Source organism: Ranitomeya variabilis, chromosome 1 (genome assembly GCF_051348905.1).
Source record: "Ranitomeya variabilis isolate aRanVar5 chromosome 1, aRanVar5.hap1, whole genome shotgun sequence".
Lineage (NCBI taxonomy): Eukaryota > Metazoa > Chordata > Amphibia > Anura > Dendrobatidae > Ranitomeya > Ranitomeya variabilis.
In genome coordinates, this window is record NC_135232.1 from 335,727,250 (window position 1) to 335,744,946 (window position 17,697).

The window sequence follows — 17,697 nt, forward strand, 5'->3', positions numbered from 1 at the left end:
CAGCACAATTTGGTCTCTCCTCATTAATGGCACATTCTGCAAGGGCTCTTCAGGGATTTCACCACTTCTTATTACAACACTATGGATTGTATGAATGTGTTAGGCTGGGGGCGTGATTGCAGCCGCTGCTCTGTATACTCAGAGGGATGACTGACCAAGTGCCAGTGCCGCCCCGTGACTGAAACGGGAACATTGCAGAGGAGAATAAAGTTCATCTTGTCCCCGCAGCGTTGGGCTAAGTGCAGGAACCGGGCAGGTTACTAATGCTATTAACCTGCAGATTAACCCCATATTTGCAGGTTAATAGCATTTTTTCTCGTGACAGGTTCCCTTTAAGGCTAGGGTCACACCAGTGTATATTTTACCATCCAAGAGAATCAGGTTGATTATGCTAATCATACTTTGATCAAACTTTCATCAAAATTTGATCAGAGTGTGTAGACCATAGTGTGATTTAGAGTGTGATCATGGTTTCTGTAAAACTTTTATTAATTTATTAATTGAAATGTAGTTATTCATTGATATCCCTGTTGTTTGTATGCATGACTCCAGTGGCTGGTCCCTATATGACTGTGCATGCAGAGAAAGCTAACAGTTAGTGAGTACGAACACATACTATATCCATACAAACACCAGGGATTTCAATGAATAAAATTTAACTTAGGCTAGGTGCACATGAGATTAATTTTGTCATCTGAGAAAATCTGATCAATTATATAAATGACACTGATCAAACTCTCATGAGTTAGATGAAAAGTAGGAGTGATCAGAACGGCCAGGCACAGCTGCACTGCTCCAGGACTATGAATAGCTATGAATAGCTGCTGGCGCCGGGACCTCGGGTGCCACTCCACATAAAGTCCAATAGTGAAAGTCCAAATGCAGATATGAGGAAGAAGTGGTACAGACACTCATCGTCCCATTTATATCCTTTATTTGGAAATCACATAAAAACAGCAAGGAAGTGTGAAGAGGAGGCGCTAGGACCCGTAGAAGCGCACACCGGCGTGAAACAGCCATCGTCCGTTGCGTCTTCTCTTCACACTTCCTTGCTCTTTTTATGTGATTTCCAAATAAAGGACATAAATGGGACGGTGAGTGCCTGTACCACTTTTTCCTCATATTTGCATTTGGAAACTCTCATTAGTTTGATCAGAGTGTCAGCATAGTGTGGTCCGATTCTCTTGGATGAGGAGAAGATGGAGAAAAAAAATCTCCATCTTCTCCATTCTGTAAGTCTGTGGAAATCAGACTGCACTCGGATGTCATCAGAGTGCAGTCCTATGTTTTCCACTGACTCATTGACTTGCATGGCCGAGTCCGATCCTGTCAGATACAACGTGGGCATGCCGCAATTTTTTTTACTTATTATTGTCATAGATCACACAAACTCCCAATATGGGAAAATGTCATTGACTTCTGAGTTTACCACATGATGAATGGAGAATCAGCTGTACTGGAGTAATAAGTAGCACTTCTCTTCTATATAGTGATGTGACTTCTTGGTGTCCTCAGAATTTTACAGTATTGGAGCAGATGCAGACGACCATGTATTCTCTCATCTGAGAGAATCGGACTGATTATGCAAATGACAACCTGATCAAAATCTGACCAGAGTGTCAGCATAGCACGATTCTATTCTCTCGGATGAGGAGAAAACAGAGAACAAGATTTCTCCATCTTTTCCATTTGGTCAATTTGTGGAAATCGGACTGCACTCAGATGTCATCTGAGTGCAGTCCAATGTTTCCCACGCACTCTTTGACTTGCATGGCTGAGTGTGACTTGAATATCAGATCAAACTTGGGCATGCAGCAATTGCTTTGCTTAGACTGTCCGAGGAAAAAATCAGACATGTGCATGGCCCCATATATTGGTCCAAGTGTGATCCGATGTTTTGTTGGATCGCACTTGGACCAAAAATACGGTCATGTGCACGAGCTCTTAGCCTGACTTATTTAGTGCATATATCACATGTAAAACAACTCAAAAGTGTGTGACAAAATGGTATCTTGGGAATTCTAAGGTGAAGATCGCCCATTACATATGATAGCTATTGGCCAAACAAGCTAGTCTGTCCAACAGCTATTTCTCTTGACCACCCCATACACATGTGATGAGCGTGTCGGAGTTCTGAATAGGCAGAATGGAGAAAGCTCCTGCTAGCCATCTCTAGTGGCGGCTTATATTCCCTATGAGCAAAACTCTGGATATTGAAATTCAACTGCCTCCATACACAATACTGTTCAAATCCGCAGGTTTGGCCGACATTAATCCAATGTTTGTAGCCATCTGTAGACAAACTTTAGCCTAAAGTAAATGTTATGTATTTGTTAGTGATCAATTGATTACAATATATGTTGCACTCCTGAAAATCCTCCTTTTTACTTGCAGGCTAATCTAGAGAAGTTATGCCGTACTTTAGAAGACCAAGTAAATGAGTATCGTACAAAGTCTGATGAGTCACAAAGAAATGTCAATGACCTGTCCACGCAGCGGGCCAAATTGCAGACTGAGACTGGTATGCACTACATTCATTTTTTGGAATTACTCATTGGCATAAGCCTCATTTACCACTAGTGAATTCATGTAATTCATACTAATTAATCAATATAACATATCGTTTCTGTGAATAGGAAAATAAGACAAAGTTTATCACTTCTACTTCCGTTGCAATGACAGTATGAATTAATATAAGATTAGAAGTGCTGAAACCAGGTCTCTGCCATCTGTCTGTACAAGACAGTGAGAAGGGAGGTGTTTCTGGGTAGGAGAAATGACAGTCAGGTACAGAATACATTTTGTATGGAAAGTGTCATCTAAGGAAGCAAAGAAAACTAGAATACTGCATAAATGTGCTGTTTATGTATAAATATACAGATTGTCCAGGTATGTGTACATTAATTTGAAACAGTTATATGGGTCGTATAGAATCAGGCCACATTCACACCAGCAGTATTTGTTCAGCATTTTACCTCAGTATTTGGTCAGTATTTTACCTCAGTATTTGGTCAGTATTTTACCTCAGTATGTGTAAGCCAAAACCAGGAGTGGAACAATCAGAGGAAAAGTATAATAGAAACATATGCATCACTTCTGTATATATCACCCACTCCTGGTCTTGGCTTACAAATATTGAGGTAAAAAACCTCACCGAACACTGTAGTGTGAACAAGGCCTTAGAAACACATGGCTGCCTTATTGTGCCTGGTTTTGCACCTCACTATTGAAGTGAGTAAGACAGATCAACAATACCACACACAAACTGTGTACAGATGTGATGCTGTTTTCAGAAGAAAGCATTAGTGTTTTTCTAATACTGGACGATTCTTTTACGGAAACTTTGGGTCATTTAATTCTGTTTCAATTAAGGCTACTTTCACACTAGCGTCGGGCTTGGCCCGTCACGGTGCGTCGGGCCGAGGTTCCCGACGCTAGCGTTGTCTCCGCCGCACAATGGGGGCAGCGGATGCATTTTTCCAACGCATCCGCTGCCCCATTGTGAGGTGCGGGGAAGTGCGGGGAGGTGGGGGCGGAGTTCCGGCCGTGCATGCGCGGTCGGAAAAAGCGGACCGTCGGGAGCAAAAAACGTTACATGTAACGTTTTTTGCTGCCGACGGTCCGCCACAGCACGGCGCAACCGTCGCACGACGGTTGCGACGTGTGTCATTGCGTCGCAAATGCGTCGCTAATGTTAGTCAATGCAGAAAAAACGCATCCTGCAAGCACTTTTGCAGGATGCGTTTTTTTCGGCAAAACGACGCATTGCGACGTAATGCAGTTAACGCCAGTGTGAAAGTAGCCTAATTTCTTTTTTATTGATTGCAAACATCAATGCCATATCGTTCATGTGTTCATGCTCTCGGCCTTCTGATTCCATGCAGGCATATATTTTGTATATACTTGTCTTAATTTTTCTGCTACATAGCGCGAAACGTAATAAATCCTATAGCATATAAATCTTCGTGGACTAAAGCCTCCCATTACTTCTATAGGGGAGCTATCTCGTCGACTGGATGAAAAAGAGTCACTGGTTGCACAGTTAACCCGTGGTAAGCAGACCTACACTCAACAGCTGGAGGATCTGAAGAGACAACTGGAGGAAGAATCCAAGGTGTGTTTTACAATAGATAAATAGTCATACAGTCGGACTGTGAAAAATGCAAAAAAAAATTGAAAAGAATGCAATATTTGCTCAGCCTTGTTAACGGCAATCTTTTTTCTCGCCTTACATTCCTATTAGTCTAAAAATGCTCTAGCACATGCCCTGCAGTCGGCTCGCCATGACTGTGACCTTCTGAGAGAACAGTATGAAGAGGAGCAGGAGGCCAAAGCAGAGCTACAAAGAAACCTTTCAAAAGCCAATTCAGAGGTGGCCCAGTGGAGGACCAAATATGAGACAGATGCTATCCAAAGGACAGAAGAATTAGAGGAGGCCAAGTATGCTACCATTCAAAAATGTCCATCTGAAGGACGCACATTGCCTTTTTGAATCAATAGTTATTGATCTGATTTCCTATAGGAAGAAATTAGCACAAAGGCTGCAGGAGTCAGAAGAGGCAGTAGAAGCTGTAAATGCCAAATGTTCTTCCTTGGAAAAGACCAAGCATCGTCTACAGAATGAAATTGAGGATCTCATGGTAGACCTAGAGAGGTCAAATGCTGCAGCTGCCGCGTTGGATAAGAAGCAGAGAAACTTTGATAAAGTAAATTGTCTGGGGAGTGGGGCCTATATGGTATAGGGATATAATCTTGATACAGAAGATGGAAATTATGACTAGTTATAATAACCATTTATTTGTTCATGCAGATCCTTAATGAATGGAAACAAAAATTTGAGGAATCTCAGACAGAATTAGAGTCATCACAGAAAGAAGCCCGTTCTCTTAGCACAGAACTGTTCAAATTAAAGAATGCTTATGAAGAGTCTCTAGAACATTTGGAGACCTTTAAAAGGGAGAATAAGAATCTACAAGGTAATTTGAGCCTATATCAACGACAGTTGGCATACGAGGTATAGAAAGGTTGGGTTGTGGTATAAAGTGGCAATAATTATTTGTTTTATATTTTTTACTCACAGAGGAAATTTCCGACCTCACAGAACAGCTAGGGGAGAGTGGGAAAAGCATCCATGAGTTGGAGAAGATACGAAAGCAACTGGAGCAGGAGAAAGTAGAAATACAATCTGCTCTGGAAGAAGCAGAGGTGAGAACTCTCACATGGATCATTTGTTCCTAAGTAGGAAGAAAGATTAAGGCCATGATTCCTCAAGGGATGAAAGGACATGCTGGAGTCAAAGGAGCATTTGAAAACTGGAATGTGCCTCCATGTGCCTCACCAGAAATCTTACCCCAGTCAGTGGAGCAAAATGTCTGGCGTAAGGTACTCCCAGGTCCTGCTCAGCTCTGCCCACTTTGCAAATCTGGTGTGAAGATGTCAAACGTTGCTAAATTGTGGTGCACCTTCAAGTTGCACCAGCATTTTGTGACTTATCAAAGTGTTTTATGTTGATATCTGGCAAAAACAGTTTGATGAATCTGGGCCCAAGTTCTCAAATGTGAAAGTGGAAAAACGTATTTAAATTAGGTCTGCTTTCTTTGTAAATTCTCTTAGGCTTCCCTGGAACATGAGGAGGGTAAGATTTTACGTATCCAGTTGGAACTTCATCAAGTAAAGGCTGATTTTGAGCGCAAGTTGGCTGAAAAGGATGAGGAGATGGAGCAGGCTAAGAGAAATCACCAAAGAGTAGTGGAATCACTGCAGACATCATTAGAAGCTGAAACCAGGAGCCGTAATGAAGCATTGAGAATAAAGAAGAAAATGGAAGGAGATCTGAATGAGATGGAGGTTCATCTAAGCCAAGCTAATCGTGTAGCAGTTGAAGCACAGAAGCAAGTCAAGAGCTTGCAAGGCTACCTGAAGGTTTGCTGACTTTTGGAATATTTCACCTCCTGTTTGCTGTAGAAATGTATACAATGTCTTTTAAAAAATCAAAAAATCATGTCATATAATCTAGACAAGTAATTTAAGGGCGTATTTAGAGGTTGTGTTTTTGCAGCATTTTTCCTGCATTTGTTCACTGTACATTTTGCCTTGAAAAAACAAAGTAAACTGTATCAGCAAGGTGAATGGGATGACTGAAATTTCATTTACATGCTGCTTATTTCTTTCCTTGTAGATCTGAAGCAGTTTCTTATCTGCAGCGTGTAAATTCTTTCAGCATTTTTGCAGCGTTTTTCACCAATTCGAATGAATGGGAAAAAATCATCAAAAACTCCTGCCAAGAGACAGAAATGTCTGCTGCAAATCCTTAATCCTAATAATTCTAAGTTTCTTATTGAAGTTTATTTTTCCACTTGAAATACTAAATTGTTTGTACTCTTTCAGGATTCTCAGATCCACCTGGATGACGCTTTGAGAGCGTGTGAAGAGTTAAAGGAAAATATTGCACTTGTTGAGAGGAGAAACACACTGCTCCAGGCTGAACTGGAGGAACTGCGATCTCTGCTGGAACAGACGGAAAGAGGACGCAAGCTCGCAGAGCAGGAGTTAATAGAAACCAGTGAGAGAGTCCAACTTCTACACTCACAGGTCAGAAGATGAATGTAGAAACGCCATATACTTAATCAGTGTCATCTTCTCTCGATTTCGCCTCCCAGAATAGGATCTCCTACAACACTTCTTTCAGCTCCAAATATAGTCGCCCAGTTACTTCTATAAATGGATTGTTCCAATGCCTTTTGTCTTCCTAACAATAGTCTCCCCTTTGCTCTACCAACATTTAGAAAATGTAATGGTCAGTGAGCTCTCATTTCATTTGTTCAATGTGACCTTCAAATATCTAATTACATAGTTAACTTCTCAAACAGAACACTAGCCTAATCAACCAGAAGAAGAAGATGGAGTCTGATCTTTCCCAGTTGCAGACAGAGGTTGAGGAAGCAGTACAGGAATGTCGCAACGCCGAGGAAAAGGCTAAAAAAGCCATCACGGATGTACGTAGTAAAAAATTATGTTTTCCTTTTTTGGATTTCCTTGTATCTGGTGGAAATGGTTTTGGAAACATCAGGAAATATCATAATACAGTAACTTTAAAATACATAGGATAAAGAGAAGATGTTATATATATATATATATATATATATATATATATATATATATATATATATATATATATATATATAAGCAGAATATACACATGTAAAGTTTCTTCCATGAATATTTTTCATTTTTCATTAATTTTAAACACTAATTTATGATAATTAAAGGCACATTCTCATCTCCAACATCCCATCCCAATATGTAGCAGGTATAATAATTATAATATTAGAAAATACCTCCAATTAGAAATGTAGTATAGTTCTTCTGATAAATTATGTCACTTATCCCATATCCAGATCATTGAGGGAGCTTAGATATCCATCGTTATGACCACTCTTATAGTGACAGTTAGTTTGCTGTTAGTGGTCATAACCATGGATACCTTAGCTACTGCAATGACCTGCACATGGGACAAGCAACATAGGGAATCAGAAGAACTACACTAACTGGAGGTATTAGCTAATATTATTATTATTACACCTACTATATATTGGGATAGGATCCTGGAGATGGGAATAGCCCTTTAATGAACTTTTCCATTAGCATACATTAACTTGACTGGATATGAGCTTCATAAAAAAATACCTTTTACATAATGTCACCATCACAGGCGGCCATGATGGCAGAGGAATTAAAGAAGGAGCAGGACACCAGTGCTCACCTAGAAAGGATGAAGAAGAACATGGAGCAAACAATCAAGGATCTCCAGCAGCGTCTGGATGAGGCTGAGCAGATTGCCATGAAGGGTGGTAAGAAGCAGCTGCAGAAACTGGAGGCTCGAGTCCGGGAACTGGACAATGAGCTGGAGTCTGAGCAGAAGCGCAATGCTGAGTCTGTGAAGGGCATGAGGAAGTACGAGAGACGCATCAAAGAGCTCACTTACCAGGTAAAGGAGTAAACTTGGAGCAAATATTTAAGTGGTTCATAGATTAGTGATTATGTATGAAACACTTAAAACATTTTTTTTTGCACAAATTAATAATTTTATGGTGCGTTTTTTCTTTGGGAATGCTTTACTTATGCATCATTCATCTCTTGATCTTCATCTTATTCAACCGCCAGTTACTCCTATGTGCTTATATGCTTTTTATCTCTAGAATGAAGAGGACAAAAAGAACTTGGCTCGCCTTCAGGACTTGGTTGATAAGCTGCAACTAAAAGTCAAGGCTTACAAGAGACAAGCAGAAGAATCTGTAAGTACCTGTCATGGTTTTCCTGACTTCTTATCCTCTCTCACATTATTCTTTGCTATTCCAGCAGCATATGAAGAGGTAGACCTGGATTACGCCATTCAGGAAATCAATAATAAAAAAGAGTTCATTAAGTATATCATTATAGTCTTACAGATGAAACAATCCTTAAACGGCCAGTGTGCAATGAATGTTCATTTGGTGCGCCGATTGTTCACAGCCAAACTGTGTAACCTGGCTGGTCAAAACAAATGAGCACAAACAGTATACAATAATGATGTAGCATGTTCTGCATGTGCTTTCAAAGGGGTTGTCCGGTCCGAAGCTACAACTACTAGACTAGTGAAATATCACATGGCGCACACTGCAAGCTGTAAAGACTCTTTGATGCCGGAAGCAGGCAGTCATGTGACCGCAAGTATGCAATATGCATACACCCTGCCATATTCCGACTAGACTGTTTCTGGCCTTACTCTATAAACTTGCATTGAGTAAGACCATGCCCATGTGGCCGATAGTATGCATATCGGATATTCCGGTTATGTGACTGCCGGCAACGGTGAATCCTGTCGGCGCACAGTTCTCGCAATATGATTTTTGCAGTGACTGTACACCTGAAGCTTAAGAACGGACAACCCCTATAATGATTGCTACCTATGTAATTAGTGGGGCAGATTTATAAAACTTTCTAAAAGCCCTGATTCATCAAAGTGATTATTTCAGAATTGTGAGTAAGCAACTTTGAAAAGTTGCAAATGTTTGACACGAAGTTGCACAAACATTTTGTTGCTTTTGGTGTTTTCAAGACTGTTTTGTCCAGCTCTGGCTAAATGGGTAGAGCTGGGGCAGGATGGGGGAGTGACGAATAATGCATAACGAGCTGTTGGGTTCCTTAGACCAGGAATCAGACTGGAGTACAAATTTTGGCAAAGCGCATGGAGGCACACACCACTTGTCACACCTGATTTATGTGCCTCTTAGAAGCGTCTGACTCCAACATGCTGCCTTATCAAGATTGATGTGAACAGCATCGCTCTTGATGAATCAGAGCAAATGTATATTTCATTTTCCAAGAGCAAAATACAAAATGTTAGTTGTGCTAATTGGTTGCTATGGGAACAAAGACTGTTAGATTGGACAATTTTTATAGCTGCCCCCCTATGTATCTTTGTTGAGAACCCTACACAGAGATCACACATAACATTTGTTCCAAATGTGATTCATGATGTCAGATAGTAGACTAAGTTCTTCCCATGAAACGCCTTTTCAAACATACATTCAGATGGTACGCTCTTGGTCGTGGTCTTTGACTTAGCCACACTTTTTTGTCATTCTCAGGAGGAACAATCAAACACAAACTTGTCCAAGTTCCGTAAGGTCCAGCATGAACTGGATGAAGCTGAGGAACGAGCAGACATTGCAGAATCTCAAGTCAACAAACTGAGAGCAAAGAGTCGAGATGTTGGCCCTAAGGTTAATATGGGGGTTATATGGCTGTAACAAGTAGCAGAGATAATGGAAGGCTACAAACAGTAAAAACATTCTAAAATGTTATCACTCGGGTAAAATCAGCTGACGTGTATGGGCATGCTCTAACCAATATTCTTTTCCTTTTTTTCCCAGAAGCCACTAAATGAGGAGTAATCCCAGCAAAAAGGTTTACTACTGCATAATACAGTGTCCAAGGCCCTGTACTTTATAATCTATTCCTGGTTGTAGAATAAATAATTCAAGATATCTGTTTTCTCTTCTTTTTATTTAAGTCTTGTCAGAGTACGAATATGATCATACTTTGCCTAAAAATTACACCATTGAAAGGGCCTAAAAATGAGCCCTAAAATCCATAATGAAATAAGCATGTGTTACATGCAGATTTTGTTATTGGATTCGTATCGTAAATTAGCTCTGGATTTACTCAATGCATTGCAATAAATTAATTTGACATTGAAAATATACTGATGCGGATTTGAACATCTGCAGAATGCTGAGAATCCACAGTTATTTTTTTTTTTACTTTGGAGTCCTTTTCTGTAAGATTGAAGGTTTTAACTGCGGATTATGCAACAAAAATCCTGTAAAAAATAATCTACAATGTGTGAAATCACCCTAAATCATACAATAGATGTCATCTTCCTTCCTTGCTTCACATAATATACTGTAGTCTGTGCATTATCTACCTGAGCCTCTTCGACTCCCGGATATTTGAAGTTGTTGCCCTTAGAATCCTAGCAATACATATTTTACATTGAGTTTTTAACTTTTTTGAGTCTAGTAAATGCAAAGATAGTACGTGCAAAAGCAGTGGCAGAAATAATAGGCAATAAATGAGAATGCATCTACAGCATCACTATATCACTTCCCTTCAAGTTAACAATCAGGAGGATCATATGTATCAACTTTGCACTTTATTGTATGAGGCTATGTCACACATTGTGCTTTTTGCAGCTTTTTTCTTCAATTTTTTTTATGAAAATTAAAAGCTGTGTTTTACAAAATCAGAAATCTCATGTACACACATTGGCTTTTTTCCTCACTGAATTGCAAAAATTCTGCGTTTTTTAAATCACTTTTTTCGGTGTTTTTGTAGTGTTTTTCTCACCAGTAGATGGCAATGAGGAAGTGAAAAAAAATACTACAAAAAAGTGTTTTTCACTGCATTTTCGCTGTGTATTTTTAAGTCCTTTTGGTGAATAAAGCTAATTTTATTAAACATGTACTGTAGGCAAAGCACACATATTCAACAGTTAAAAAACGCTGCAATAAAACACATCAAAAACGCAACAAAAAAATGGGAATTTTAAATGCAATGTTTTTACTGCCAAGACATCAGGTTTTGGCTGCAGATAAAAATGCTGAGTGTGAACATAGCCTTGGTATCTGCATAATCGTACTAACCTGGAGAATCTTATTGTCATGTCATTTTTTCTATATAATTAATGTGGTAAATAAAAAATAAATAAATTGTGCAATTGCACTTTTTTTTGCAAGTTTGACGCGCTTTCTTGAGCGTCGCATGATAAAGTGAATGGTGTCATTCAAAATTACAATCCATCCTGCAAAAAACAAGCCCTATTATGGCTACGTGGATGAAAAAAATTAAAAAAGTTATGGCTCTTGGAAGAAGGGGAGGAAAAAGACAAAAAATGGAAATTGGCTGCGGCAGGAAGGGGTTAATACTGTCAGAATTTCTGAAAAACTGTAGACAGGAATCCTGAAAGAGTCCGAATGGATTTATTCAATTGAATGAAGCCAACTGAGTCACTGTGGACACTATCTGACCTCCATCCTGGCAAATGTTTTTGTGCACTTCTGAAAAAGATGAATACTGACATGACAGAGGCCAGACAGCGTCAACAGAGACTCTGTTACCCTCATTCAAATGAATGGCTCAGTCGGCACTCTATCAGAATACAGTTTTTCTGGGATTCCAACTGACCCCATCACAAATACGAATGTTGGCCCCAAACATGAGGTGAACCCAGGCTAATACTGATTGCAATCTGAAAGAAGGCTGTACATGAGCATGCTGATGAATGAAAGACTTACATATAGCCATGAAAAGGCCATGATTTGACATAAATGGCAACGCACATTTTTAGCGCATGTATGAATATGATAGCGTTATGTAAGCAAAGTATAATTAATAAATAACTTAGTACCTATCTAAAAGGAAAAGGTTAACGCTATAGAACATGAAGGTAAACTCTATTCAGATATATTTAAAAGATTTCTGATGCTAAAATTTCACACAAAAAATTAGCAAACTGGAACTATAGGGCCACGTTCACATGTGGAGTATTTGGTCAGTATTTTACCTCATTATTTGTAAGACAAAACCAGGAGCGGATGATAAATACAGAAGTGGTGACGTGTTTCTATTATACTTTTCCCACTTCTGGTGTTGTCTTACATTTACTGTGGTAAAATACTGACCAAATACTGAGGCAAAATACTGACCAAATACTGAGGTAAAATACTGATCAACTACTGAGGTAAAATACTGTCCAAATACTGAGGTAAAATACTGACCAAATACTGAACGTGTGAACTTGGCCATATAGTTCCATATCACTGGATATATAATCATAAACTACAACTCTGAGCATTAACTTTCCCGTGATACAATGCAATCCAGCAAACATAATCTCATCAGAAATAGAGAATAAGGTAATAGAAGCTAGTCCCGAAAATGTGGCGGTTGGTAAAAGAATGAGTGAAAGCTCTGAAAAATGACCACATAGCCATTATTTATTCACCTACCTCTGTTATGTCCTATACAAGAACAAGGTTTGCAATACAGAGCGGCTGAAGGAGGCTCCAAGAACATTTCCGAGAGCTAATTTCAGGCTGGAAGAATAAATATCAGATTAATCAACCATAAAAATGTGGGTGGGGGGATTACAGTCCCAGGGTCTTATTACTCTGCTGCTCCCTATGTGTAAGAAGCTGTCACCACTCAAAGGCATCATGTGTCTCAAAGGCTTAACCAAACTATGTCTTGCCACCTCACGGAGAAGGACACATACGTTAGCAGCACCAGACAAACAAAAGTAACACATATATCCAGTATCAAAAATTCTAATAACCGTTGGGTAATTACATTGTCTTTTTTGGCATTTAATAGAGTATGATACTATATTTTAAAAATGCGAAAATTCATACTTTGGATCTTCCCCAAATAATCATATTCATTGAAATGTCCAATTCTGTAAACTTATAGATTTGGGCCCCCTAATTCTGGATTACCTTACACATGCACAAGGCTACGTTTGGACAGATTTTAATTAGATATGCCAGACATGTTATATCATGTATAAACAGTTATTAATGTCTACCCCAATGTTAATTATGGCAGTCATTTCTATTCCTCCTTTTTTATTAATTTTGACTGAAGACATATACTGTATATTTTATCCTAAAAGTTAAAGTTGTATTCAACACTAGTAAGCACTGAACACCCCTGTGGCCACTTACCCAACATACTCACCGATGTGACACCATGCATCAATCTTCTTCCTCCATACTTTGCCTGAAAACAACAAGGATGATATGACCACTTTATTCCTCCCTTGGGAAACAGATTACCAGCCACTGTGAGATATGTAGGGAAACTTAGGCCCTCTGGCATGCTAGAGATCTCAAGTATTAAAAGCCGAAGGAGTGCTAATCCCGCAAGTGTGAAATGCCGTTATCGGACATGTGTCTCACAACGTATGCCAGTCCGTGTGGCCTTATGCTACTCTATATTTCTAGATAGGCTCTTAAATACTTTTGAATGACAATATAATCTGTAAAAAAAAATTACATGCCTGCACACGATCTAGAATTCTGCTTATTTCTACATATACCGTAGTTTACAGAAACTGGCAGGACTGCTGACATTAGATATTTTAGTTACACTTTGGACTCAAGGATAAGGAGAAATATTTTTAGAGAGCAGAAAAAACGATAATGCGAAAGTGTGATCATCCAATAAGTTGTGCAGGGCTTAGTTCCAGGGTTTGGTCCCATTCTCATCCAGGAGTGTGGGACGATTTCTCCTTCCTTGTCATCCGTGTTCTGTCCGTATACAATCTGTTTTTTTACTCAGCAGCTAGTAACCTTACAGGACCATTTACAGTTTCCTATGCTACAGAATTATAATGTATTCGTAAAAAACGGATGCTATACTGATGATCCTTATACTGATGATCCTTATGGCATCCGACTTGTTTCTCACACTGCACCAATTTCGGAGTGATATCGCAGCATGTTGTGACTTTTATTCTCATGCCGAATACAGCTGAGAAGAAACACGCGGATCTGCACTGTCTCATTGAATAACATTGGTCCAATTATTTTATCGGATTGCACTTGTTCGATTTATACGCTAGTGTGAGCGAGCGATCATAGTGAGAATATTCAGAAAATAAGATTAAAAATGAATTAGATGTGACCACTGGGCATTATCCATACATACATCAGGTTACAGGCTCTCAATGAACATGATGTCGGCAGTGATGCCCTGTTGACATAGAGCAGTTGCTTCTCTTCCGCACTGCTATCAACATGACGTCACAGGAAGCAGGAAAATTGCCGCCAAGTGTGGTCATGGGAGAGACTGTCGCAGGCCAGAAATGGCACATACTTAGCAACTACTTGCTGATAGGTGCTTAGCCCCAGAGGAGAAAAAAAAAGTCCCTGGTAACTTCTATAAGGTTGTGGGAAAAATGTGATTTTTTTATTTTCACTGCTCAACGTTATAAACTTCTGTGAAGCACCTGGGGTTCAAGGTGCGCAATACACATCTAGATAAGTTCTATAAGCGGTCTAGTTTCCAAAATTGTATCACTTGTGGGGTGTTTCCACTGTTTAGGCACATCAGGGGCTCTCCAAACGTGACATGGCGTCCGCTTTATTTGAGCAAATTTTACATTCAAAAAGTCAAATGGCGCTCCTTCGTTCCGAGCCCTGCCGTGTGTCCAAATAGTGGGTTTTCCCCATATATTGGGTATCAGCATGCTCAGAAGAAATTGCTCAACAAATTGCATGGTCCATTTTCTCCTGTTACGAGTCGCCATGCCAGGGCCGTGGGGTACCGGGTCCTGAGTTTCACAGGGGGATGTCACGGTGGTGGCGACCCAGTCCGTGGCCCTGGGTGCCCATGTAAAAGGGAAAGGTCTTTAAAGGGAATAAAGTTTATGTTTGTGACGCCACCTGTGGTATTCGGTTAGTGGGGACCGACACTGCTTTAAGGGGTCCTCTGGGGTGATGTTATGGCAGCTAGATGGTATCACTACCCACAGGTGAAGTATATCCCCAGGGCTCCCAGTGTGTAATGGTAGATGGTGAATGACGCAGTAAAGAACGAGGACACAGGGTTGCAGTCTCTTTACCTTGTTTACTGTCGACTTCAGGCATCCACAGTCCAGGGCACCAGATCATAGGGCAGGCAGGGTCCAGCCGGCTTGGAAGCAAGTTAGGAGTCCCCTTATCCAGGTGGAAATGAAAGCCTTTCCTCTAGCGCCGTGGTGGTGTAGTCCCTTACTGCCTGTGGCTTCACATAAGGTCCTCACAGATGTTATCTCTCTCTCTGTCGTCGGATAGGATAGGACATAACCCGTATGACTGGTGACTTGAGGCAATTTATAGGGACTCTAGCATGCCCCAGCCTCTAAGGGTGTCACCGTGCCTCCAGCGTACTAGGTCGGACAAGTAACTTAAAGTTCAGCTGTCCTTCCGGTCCCTGATGTAAGTCATAGAGGTCCCTACAACCTCGGTGTTCCAGCTACCGGTCTCTGCCGATCAGAAGGAGGCAGCCTGCTCGGGGCTGGTCTCCCCCTGATATCCTCTCCTGTACTTTGCTCTCCCGCACGTTCACTGCAATGTATTCGGCTTTCTGAATGTCTCTTTCCGGGAACTGCTGCACTGCGGCTACACAGCTCCATAAACCCTCCTCTGCCTCAGGCCGGTTTCACACGTCAGTGGCTCCGGTACGTGAGGTGACAGTTTCCTCACGTACCGGAGACACTGACACACGTAGACCCATAAAAATCAATACATCTGTTCAGATGTCATTGATTTTTTGCGGACCGTGTCTCCGTGTGCCAAACACGGAGACATGTCAGTGTTCGTGGGAGCGCACGGATTACACGGACCCAATAGAGTCAATGGGTCCGTGTAAAACACGGACCTCACACGGACATTCTCTGTCTGGGGTCCGTGTGCGTGCAGGAGACAGCGCTACAGTAAGCGCTGTCCCCCCCACATGGTGCTGAAGCCGCGATTCATATGTTCCCTGCAGCAGCGTTTGCTGCAGAGAAAATATGAATAATAGTGTTTAAAATAAAGATCTATGTGTCCGCCGCCCTCCCACCCCCTGTGCGCCCCCCGCTGGTCAGAAAATACTTACCCAGGTCCCCCGTCGGCTGTCGCTCCTTCCTGGTCTGGCCGCGGCTTACTGTATGCGGTCACGTGGGGCCGCTCATTTACAATCATGAATAGTCGGCTCCGCCCCTATTGGAGGTGGAGCCACATATTCATGAGTGTAATCGACCGCATACAGTAGAGAAGCCGCGGCCAGACCAGGAAGGAGCGACAGCCGACGGGGGACCCGGGTAAGTATTTTCTGACCAGCGGGGGGGGCGCACAGGGGGTGGGGGGGCGGCGGACACATAGATCTTTATTTTAAACACTATTATTCATATTTTCTCTGCAGCAAACGCTGCTGCAGGGAACATATGAATCGCGGCTTCAGCACGATGCAGAGTGGGTACCACACGCTCCGTGTGGTACCCACTCGCCATACGGGCGGCACACGTGTGCCGCACGTATGGCCTACGTGAGTTCCCAGGCACACGGACACGGATAACTCCGGTACCGATTTATTCCGGTACCGGAATTATCTGGACGTGTGGGACAGCCCTCAGACTGATCCAGTCTGTCTCCTGGCAGGAACTGTCTGACTTTCCCTACAGACTACCAGATATATATATTTGGGGAGTCACCTAGTAAATAGGATCAAAAGCTCCCTGCTCCCAGCTGGTGGCCTGGAGTGTGAATGTGTTGCATGTTTGTGGTACCTGGTTACAGTTATCACTTCTTGCCTTCAAGCGTAACATCACTCTCCCCGTGAGGAAAGCAATGCTACTGTGACGACCTTGACCCTGGGGCGCCACAATTACCCTTACAAAAGTTAAAAAAATAAGGTCTAAAGGAACATTTTTGTGAAAAAAGTTAAATGTTTATTTTTCCTTCCACATTCCATTAATTGCTGTGAAGCAAGTGAAGGGTTAATAAACTTCTTGAATGTGGTTTTGAGCACCTTGAGGGGTGCAGTTTTTAGAATGATGTCACTTTTGGGTATTTTCTGTCATATAGGCCCCTCAGAGTCACTTCAAATGTGAGGTTGTCCCTAAAAACTGGTTTTGTAAATTTTTCTGTAAAAATGAGAATTTGCTAGTCAACTTTTAACCGTTATAACTTCCTAACAAAAAAAATGATGTTTCAAAAATTGTGCTGCTGTAAAGTAGACATGTGGGAAATTATTAACTATTTTGTGTTACATGACTCTCTGAATTAAGGGCATAAAAATTAAAATTATGAAAATTGCTAATAAAAACAGTCTCACAATCACTGGGATCCATTGAAGCGTTCCAGAGTTATTTCCTCATAAAGTGACAATGGTAAGAATTGAAAAAATTGGCCTGGTCAGGAAGGTGAAAACAGGCTCCAGAGTGAAGGGGTTAATAATATGGAACGTCCTCCTTAAGTAGTTTTCCATTAATTGGGCTTACCTGTCAAACTAATTATCACAAGTGTTTGACATTAATTTCAGTGATCCAAAGACTCTGAAACACAACACCATCAATGGATTTATTGAAAAACAAAAAATTACATATTTATGACAATTTGAATAATCATATGG

The 17,697-nt window shown here is 41.0% G+C and overlaps 1 protein-coding gene and 1 long non-coding RNA gene across 5 annotated transcripts in view; one reads left to right on the forward strand and one right to left on the reverse strand.

Annotated features, from left to right (window-relative positions):
* LOC143817762 (myosin-7) overlaps positions 1 to 10,108 on the forward strand; it is a 45,670-nt gene extending 35,562 nt beyond the window's left edge. Inside the window, exons 27-39 of the mRNA XM_077299245.1 lie at positions 2,395 to 2,521; positions 3,996 to 4,114; positions 4,244 to 4,440; positions 4,523 to 4,706; positions 4,811 to 4,976; positions 5,081 to 5,205; positions 5,614 to 5,922; positions 6,388 to 6,591; positions 6,870 to 6,995; positions 7,712 to 7,987; positions 8,199 to 8,294; positions 9,630 to 9,764; positions 9,915 to 10,108. Coding sequence (XP_077155360.1) covers positions 2,395 to 2,521; positions 3,996 to 4,114; positions 4,244 to 4,440; positions 4,523 to 4,706; positions 4,811 to 4,976; positions 5,081 to 5,205; positions 5,614 to 5,922; positions 6,388 to 6,591; positions 6,870 to 6,995; positions 7,712 to 7,987; positions 8,199 to 8,294; positions 9,630 to 9,764; positions 9,915 to 9,935 — 2,085 coding nt within the window. The 3' untranslated portion in view covers positions 9,936 to 10,108. The remainder of the gene's footprint in view (positions 1 to 2,394; positions 2,522 to 3,995; positions 4,115 to 4,243; positions 4,441 to 4,522; positions 4,707 to 4,810; positions 4,977 to 5,080; positions 5,206 to 5,613; positions 5,923 to 6,387; positions 6,592 to 6,869; positions 6,996 to 7,711; positions 7,988 to 8,198; positions 8,295 to 9,629; positions 9,765 to 9,914) is intronic.
* The window catches only part of LOC143817780 (uncharacterized), a 130,486-nt gene that overhangs the window by 31,932 nt on the left and 80,857 nt on the right, over positions 1 to 17,697 (reverse strand). For 2 of the 4 annotated variants that reach the window (XR_013224186.1, XR_013224184.1), the window contains exons 1-3: positions 13,279 to 13,528; positions 12,552 to 12,638; positions 8,303 to 8,378 (exon numbers count right to left, since the gene is read on the reverse strand). This is a non-coding gene — a long non-coding RNA (uncharacterized LOC143817780). Of the gene's footprint in view, positions 1 to 8,302; positions 8,379 to 12,551; positions 12,639 to 13,278; positions 13,529 to 17,697 lie in introns of those variants that run through there. The other 2 variants (XR_013224187.1, XR_013224185.1) reach the window with 2 other exon arrangements.